Below are 8,774 nucleotides of genomic sequence, written 5' to 3'. Positions count from 1 at the left end.
GGTTGACAGTTAAATGTTGTTGTTATAGGCCTACATAACAACACTCATCTATGTCTGTGTGTGCGTAATATAATAATAATAATAACATGAAATAATAATAATAATATATGCCAAGTTACCAAATGGCTGGCTGATTAAGCTATCTCAAATATTTCAGCCACATCAGTAAATTCTCCCCTGAAAGGAGGAATGAACATTTGCACGCAGGTAGCGCTCGTGCGGACCAGAAAGCGCTAGGGGAAAAAAAGACATACCTGAAAAAAAGCTCACGGACGAGGAGCATGTAGTCTACCCTGGGGGCGGTCAGAACAGAATTCACATTTCATAGCTTATCACCTCTTTTATATTGGCTGCCGCCGAAACACATTTTTCTGCCTCAGTCAAGATTAAACGAGGTGAAGGAATGAATCGCTCAAGGGATGGGTGAATGAATACCAGCACGGGATACACCCACCATAGCAAGTCTGAAACTGAAGGAGCTGAAGATAGTTTGCCAACAGCCCGCGAAGCAAGACACACAGGAAGGGTCCTTTGGGAGCAATATTACCTGTAAACATATGTTTTGAAAAGGTATGAGATATTTTCTTTAGTTTGGGATAAAGTCCGTTTTTAATAACAACACGTTTAAAGTATAAGTGGTCGGGAACACGGAACCTCACCTGTCAGTGGTGGTCGTGGGGGCGCGTTTGGCAATATATGCACATTTGGTTTAGTCAATTTATTATATCTGTTTTTGTACTTCGTCGATACTGTTTGTTTATCACATTTATTATTAAAATATAATGTACAGTCGTTTTCCATTTTTCCCTAAATCTATAGGCCTACACGAACCATCACCGAGGACTGTGGACTACTACTGTGGTTTACCTGTAGGTTAGCCTACTTGTACACCTGCAATTTGTCGTAATGGCAAGATTAGAAGGCTATTTAAGTACATTGAGTAGATGAGGAGAAAGATTAGGCACGGCGAATTGAAGTGCTGCTTTGAAATACCAGCTAGCCTAATGACGAATTATTCTTATTGAAGTGTTTGCATGAGTTTGAGAGAAAGGTGTGACATCATGCTCATCTATTTTTTACATCCTCCATTTGTTTGAGAAGATACTACTGCCACAGTACTCTGCAGGAGCATGCCACGTTTCAAATATCATTATGAATGATTTATGGGTGTCATTGCGGTTATGCCAAAGTTGAGATGCTTTGTTGAGTTTATTTCCAAAACTATTTGAAATGTAAATGGGACTCTACTGTTTTATCAACCTACAGTTGAAGTTTATCAATGATATTCGTAAAATTGCTCTATAACTTCTAGGGATGTGCATATTTCCCTTTCAAGATAATTCAATACTTATCTAGATACATGGGCTCCGATATGATACAGGAACGACACGTTTTAGTTTGAAACGATTCATGCAATTCAGTTTGATTAGAGAACAAATCGATGCGATTCAGTTCGATGTGATACGATTCGATGCACTAACATTTGTTGCATAAAGACATTCATTTTCCATTATAAACTAAAATCTGCTGTTGATGGAGCTCATGAGCTGGGCCTCTCAGAGCTGGATCGGTCTGAGCTGACTTTACTCTCTGTGTGTGTGTGTGTGTGTGGTGTGTGTGTGAATTATGTATATCTATGGCGTACTGTATGTACTATGTAGGCACCTGAGCTGAGCTATAAGTGAGACTAGGTATCTATCATCCCACTACCACTATCAGATTAGGGCGGCAATGTAGCCTAGCCCCCCACCAGATTAAGGGTTTGAGCTAGTCATATATCAATATTTATTGTTTACAAATGAGCTATGACATAGCCAATGAATATATAGCACAATTTCGGATTTCACCCCCCATCTCCAAATTGAATGATTTTGACCATTTGGATGTTTTTATGGTGGGATCTTCTCTTTTCCTCTTGCTTTGGCCATGCAGTGCTCCTTTCTGTCCTCATAATGAAATCATCAACTTTACCCTGTATATCTAAAAATGACTATATACACATACTGTTTAAAGCAAAATTACCAGAACTATTGCTGATGGTGAACCTGAACAATCACAATAAAATAGATTGTATTAAGCCCCGTTCAGCAGGTATGACCTGGGCACATACCTCAGTTCAATGTCTAGTTTTGATTTATATTTGGTTAAGTTTTCAACTAACGTGAATTCAACATAAAAAATAAAAAAAATTAAGAAAAAAAAAAATCACCATGTCATTGGATTACGGTTAAAAGTTGGGTGAAAGAAAGACAAAATGCCATTACGTTGATTACTTTCGGCAAATCCAAATCAGTTTTTCACGTTAATACGTCATTACATAGATTTTTTGGGGTTGAAATTCCGGTAAAACACCATAATCAACAGTGCATAGATAACATTAACTAGCGTTTATCGCAGTGACTGGAAGACTACACGACTTCCAGTCAAGCTGTTCCTCTAGACGTCCTTTAATAATGGAGCTTATCTATTTATTTTCAATGGCATCAGGCATTGTCATTCCGTTTGATGTCTCGTCAGGTTTTCTGAGCTCCTCTCCTATACCAGTGTGAAGGATGCCGGCTACAGGACTGAAGACGTGGGTATGGAATCCTCTACTCTGTCTGGCTCTTATCTCTCTCTCACCTGCACCAGCTCCAGCTCAGGGTCAAGGTAAACACGATCATATAGGCTGCTTCTTATCCTCTGTCGTCCCGTGTGTGTCTTTTTGATGTGCTGCTTTTGTCAAAGCGTTTGTCTCTGTGTCACTGTCACTGTGATTATTTTACTTCAAAAGGGAAAAGTCACTATTTTCTGGTAATATAAGTAAATATTTGCGTGTAAAATCACATCATTAACATTCCATTTGATGTGCCGCTTTTGTCGAAGCATTTGTCTTTGTGTCACTTTCACTTTGTGATTATTTTACTTCAAAGGGAAAAGTCACTATTTTCTGGCAATATAAGTTCATTTTTGTGTGTAAAATCACATCATTAACTTTCCATTTGCAGTCAACTAAGGTGTTTCAAGATTATGCTTTTACATGATCTACCTACCCTTATGGTCTTTGCCCATATATACAATGTTGCAAACAATATCTGACTTTGGCCTTATCCTTGTTGATGTGAAGACAAACAAGAACTGCACCCTCAAACAGCTGCAGTTTGTTTACCTGGGCTTGTCTTGACACCGTTGCCCAGTCCTCAAGTGAAACGAACCACAGCATTCCTGTGCTAAGAGTGCACTCTGTACTGTGCTAACCTGGGCTACAGCATAGTGCCGCTTTGTGTTGTATTGTAGCATTACACCTTGGACAGTATCCATTGGGTGTCGGCAGAAGCCTTCTGCTCAAAAGGGCCGGCCTCTTGTTTAAAGTAAACAACCTGTCCTTTTTACAGGTCAGAGTTCAAAGTGTACAGTCAGTGGGCTTCAATAGATGTTTCCTTCAAAGTGCACTAGAGGTTTAACTGAAAGCATCCAGCCCTTGAGGTCGATAGACAAGGGAGGGATGTCTGGGAACACAGGCCACTGTCACCCAATGGCATGTGGCCACGTGCCCATCCCTACAGTGTCAGCATCTCACCCAAAATGGCCCTTCTTATAACTAATTCTTACATATGAATTAAAATGCATTAAACTTTCTGTACTGTATCTGACTTCCAAACTCCCCATGGGTACTTGAGGCCTCTTAAACCCTCCGCAGCCTGCTGGCTGCTTGCACAAGATGGCTATGAAAAATATATGAGAACTTAAGCCCATCTCCACACAGGCAAGTCCTTTGTCTCGGAGATGTTGTTTACCGAGCGTACAACTAGTCTGAGACGTCTGTTCTGGAAATTTCCTGGCTCACTGTACATGGTGATGCATAAAGTCTCTGAAGGTTTAAAAAAAACAAAAAAAAACACAAACAACACACATGCTAATTCTCTCACTCGGGAAACGACATTCTTCAGAGAAGATCTTTTTTTCAGAGAGAGTTAAGCCCTGCTGAATACCCACCCCCCATTTTCAGGTTGGTGAGCTCAGTACAGTATTATTATTCGCCTGTTTGCACCATGTACCATCTCCGGGCTCTTTACCTTCCGATGAGTTACTCCATTCTATGTGCTTGGATGTATTCTTTCCATACCTACATCAATGTCTCCAAATATAATCTCATACACACATCATTATTCTGTATGTTTCAACTGTAGAGCTTCGCTCTCATTTATGTCAGTCATAGTGAAGGTATTTAAAGAATACATTGGCACCAGATAGCTTGCCTGTTCCTAATGAGGACACAAACAAGACAAGTTTGTGGGACTGTTTGCGGAACTTTCCATTATTACCAAATTAGATGGGAATGTTTATTTGTATTTTATTTTACTCTGGGATTTGGTCATGCCTAGTATTAACTACTGTGCGGAGCTGTGGGATGTTGACCCAAGAGGAAGTGGTGAAGTGGTATATTGCTCTACTTGCAGATAGATATCTTCTTGAAGACAGGAATAGATGCTATTCCAGTGCCTTTCCCTTTGTCGCTGCTACAATTGAAAAAAAGTCACATTCTCCTCTGAAAAGGCCTCAAAGTAAAGAGCACACGCTTTGTAATACACCCTCAATTCGACTGCTCCGGCCAAATGCAATCATGATGAGATCAGGGATGCTTCTTTGATGCTGAGATAAGTGCTGCACAAAAGACCCCCCCCTCCAAAAGAGACATGAGAGCTATCAATGGCAAAGTGAGAGAATGTGACTGCTTTTTTGTGACATCTGTGGTACTCTTTGAATCTGTATCTTTGTTATTTGGCCAAGATACAATCTTTTAGGACTTGAAACACAGATGGGAGTGCCTGTTACCTTGCCAAACTCTGGCTGGAGTTCAATCTAGCTGCTAACTGTTTCATAATCACTTTTAACTCGGGAATCTCAAGTTTCATGCATTTTTATTGGCAAAAAATAAATCACCAAACCTGTCGCACTCTACTAGTTACTGAATTCGGACAGTTTCTTCAAAGAACATTGTTTTTGACACTTGATTGAACCCCAACCACTGTCTTGGTGTCATATTAACCATGCATTCAATATTACTATTGAATATTATATACAAACGTTTCTTGAGTTCAATTATTGTTAAAAATTGTGTTTTGTGTCTTTTTTTGTCTAGTTGCCACTCCACGAAGACTTCGTTTCAAGGTCCTGAGCGCAACCCAGCTGCATGTGTCATGGAAAGAGCCGAAAGGAGACTTTGAAAGCTACAGATTTATTTATAGCACACTATCAGGTAAGGTCCAGCAATGTTACAATCAAGTTACGATTCGGCCCTGAAGGACTACGCTTTCTAACTTATATTCCGTGTTTCACAAACGGCTTCTTACTTGCAGTGTAGAAAAACAGAATTACATATCAATTACATGTCAGATGATGATGTCATCTGGTTATAGCCCGTCTCCTATGACGTGAATGGCTTCTGGAGGTTTGACTATAGTTCATTAATGGTAATTGGAGTAGGAGTTGAAAAAGACACAGACTGATTGGTAATGATCATGAAGAAATGAGGAGAGTGAGATAGCCAATGTTTTTGGCACACACTTGCAGTAAAGAAATAGGAGTACTTCAGAGTATGTGATTTCCCTCCATTTTATAATCACGTTTGGAAATGAACTCCAAACATCCATTTTGTAATCTATGTTAATTACTGTGATTGATACCCGTAGTAAGCCAACGACGTGTATCAACTTGAGAAACACTGTATTAGGCGAATTTGACTCAATGTGTAGTACAGCCTACCATTTCACTTCTCAAGTTGTTCTTAAGGTAAGATATTTATAAATTGCCAATGTATAGATCGACTCCATGACATTCCACCATGGCTTTTACTTTGAGTCCTTACAGTACCTTACCCGCAGCTAGGGGGAAAGCTGCAGCTCCAGTGGCTTGCCTGGCCTTGATCTGGTGTTGATAAAGATGATGGAGTAAGCGCCAGTGAGCAGAGCACAAGCAGCTGTATCTAAACTGCCTGAGGCAGGCCAGGGCGGGGGGCACAATCTTATCCCAGCTCTGGCACCCTGCTAAAGGAGCACATCTCCCCACCAAGCCAGCTTCCTCTGGTGAACTTCTCCTTATGCCAGCTGCAAAATAGAGGATATTTCAACCGTTTCTTCCAGACCTGTGTTCAAATAGTATTAGTTTTGTCTTTTTAAATGCTATGCGCTTTTGATCGAGTCTGCCTGTAGTACCATATTGGTAAGGTTTGGGACTATTACATTGGTTTCTTTGCACCAGGCAAGCTCAATCGAGCGCATTAAAAAGTATTTTAAAAGTATTAAAACAAATAAATAATGCTATTTCCCTCCTCTCTCTTTCTCAGTCAGAATTGTCATTCTGTGTGGGTTGAAATGGGAGCTCCTGAGAGAAGATAGTCAGTGAGCCTTTGTTCATTGAAGAAGAGTTGCTTTGACAGAGGGCAACACCCGCAGACATACACAAACCATTATGATTGGGGTGGAATTGAATGCCGCGCTAGATTGTGGGTAGTAACACTGGCAGTAGGATTATAGGTTCAGGGGTGTGTCAGAAATATTCACAACCAGAATTATAGGCGCAGTAGCTGGCGGTGGCAATAAAGGGCTGGGATTTGACAAATTAATACATTTGAGGTGTGACGAGGGCTTAGCCATTCACAGGCCAATCAACGCGTTTCATGGATTAATATTGCATGCCGTTGTTCCAAGTTCTGTAGGTTATTGACAGTCTTCGCATTGTCGTCAACGCCAATGCGGCTGGGGGCACGGAATATTCTCATCGTAGTCCATTGTGGATTGATACTACAGTTTATTAAATAGGATAGGCTATAGTAACAGTGTTGACAGTCAACATTGTTCAAATTGGCTTCAACGAGTACAGGCCTCCTTTTCCTTTCGGAAAAGCTGACCACGACTCCATTTTGTTGCTCCCTGCCTACAGACAGAAGCTAAAACAAGAAGCTCCCGCGCTCAGGTCTGTTCAACGCTGGTCCGACCAATCTGATTCCACGCTCCAAGACTGCTTCCATCACGTCGACTGGGATATGTTCCGCACTGCGTCCAACAACAACATTGACGAATACGTTGATTCGGTGAGCGAATTCATTAGAAAGTGCATTGAAGATGTCGTTCCCATAACAACGATTAAAACATTCCCAAACCAGAAACCGTGGATTGATGGCAACATTCGCGTGAAACTGAAAGCACGAACCACTGCTTTTAACCAGGGCAAGGTGACCGGAAACATGACCGAATACAAACAGTGTAGCTATTCCCTCCGCAAGGCAATCAAACAAGTTAAGCGTCAGTATAGAGACAAAGTATAGTCGCAATTCAACAGCTCAGACACAAGAGGTATGTGGCAGGGTCTACAGTCAATCACGGATTACAGAAAGAAAACCAGCCCCGTCACGGACCAGGATGTCTTGCTCCTAGGCAGACTAAATAACTTTTTTTGTCCGCTTTGAGGACAATACAGTGCCACTGACACGGCCCGCAACCAAAACATGCGGACTCTCCTTCACTGCAGGCCCAAACGCCATCCCCAGCCGCGTCCTCAGAGCATGCGCAGACTAGCTGGCTGGTGTGTTTACGGACATATTCAATCAATCCCTATCCCAGTCTGCTGTTCCCACATGCTTCAAGAGGGCCACCATTGTCCCTGTTCCCAAGAAAGCTAAGGTAACTGAGCTAAACAACTGCCCCGTAGCACTCACTTCCATCATCATGAAGTGCTTTGAGAGACTAGTCAAGGACCATATCACCTCCACCCTACCTGACACCCTAGACCCACTCCAATTTGCTTACCGCCCAAATAGGTCCACAGACGATGCAATCTCAACCACACTGCACACTGCCCTAACCCATCTGGACAAGAGGAAGACCTATGTGAGAATGCTGTTCATCGACTACAGCTCAGCATTTAACACCATAGTACCCTCCAAACTCGTCATCAAGCTCGAGACCCTGGGTCTCGACCCTGCCCTGTGCAACTGGGTACTGGACTTCCTGACGGGCCGCCCCCAGGTGGTGAGGGTAGGTAACAACATCTCCACCCCGCAGATCCTCAACACTGGGGCTCCACAAGGGTGCATTCTGAGCCCTCTCCTGTACTCCCTGTTCACCCACGACTGCGTGGCCATGCACGCCTCCAACTCAATCATCAAGTTTGCGGACGACACTACAGTGGTAGGCTTGATTACCAACAACAACGAGACGGCCTACAGGGAGGAGGTGAGGGCCCTCTGAGTGTGGTGTCAGGAAAATAACCTCACACTCAACGTCAACAAAACTAAGGAGATGATGGTGAACTTCAGGAAACAGCAGAGGGAGCACCCCCCTATCCACATCGATGGGACAGTAGTGGAGAGGGTAGTAAGTTTTAAGTTCCTCGGCGTACACATCACAGACAAACTGAATTGGTCCACCCACACAGACAGCGTTGTGAAGAAGGCGCAGCAGCGCCTCTTCAACCTCAGGAGGCTGAAGAAATTTGGCTTGTCACCAAAAGCACTCACAAACTTCTACAGATGCACAATCGAGAGCATCCTGTCGGGCTGCATCACCGCCTGGTACGGCAACTGCTCCGCCCACAACCGTAAGGCTCTCCAGAGGGTAGTGAGGTCTGCACAACGCATCACCGGGGGAAAACTACCTGCCTTCCAGGAAACCTACACCACCCGATGTCACAGGAAGGCCATAAAGATCATCAAGGACAACAACCACCCGAGCCACTGCCTGTTCACCCCGATATCATTCAGAAGGTGAGGTCAGTACAGGTGCATCAAAGCTGGG

The 8,774-nt window shown here is 42.9% G+C and overlaps 1 protein-coding gene across 4 annotated transcripts in view; it reads left to right on the top strand.

The window, feature by feature from the left end:
* Positions 1 to 232: 232 nt before the first annotated feature.
* Positions 233 to 8,774, top strand: part of LOC110496254 (collagen alpha-1(XIV) chain) — an 87,166-nt gene continuing 78,624 nt past the window's right edge. Inside the window, exons 1-3 of one of the 4 annotated variants that reach the window (XM_021572042.2) lie at positions 233 to 570; positions 2,518 to 2,649; positions 5,123 to 5,239. In XM_021572042.2, the coding sequence (XP_021427717.2) occupies positions 2,553 to 2,649; positions 5,123 to 5,239 (214 nt within the window). In that variant the 5' untranslated portion in view covers positions 233 to 570; positions 2,518 to 2,552. The remainder of the gene's footprint in view (positions 571 to 2,517; positions 2,650 to 5,122; positions 5,240 to 8,774) is intronic. The other 3 variants (XM_021572039.2, XM_021572040.2, XM_036952831.1) reach the window with 3 other exon arrangements.

The sequence above is a fragment of the Oncorhynchus mykiss genome, chromosome 18 (genome assembly GCF_013265735.2).
Source record: "Oncorhynchus mykiss isolate Arlee chromosome 18, USDA_OmykA_1.1, whole genome shotgun sequence".
NCBI lineage: Eukaryota > Metazoa > Chordata > Actinopteri > Salmoniformes > Salmonidae > Oncorhynchus > Oncorhynchus mykiss.
This window is presented reverse-complemented; position numbering and strand designations above follow the sequence as displayed.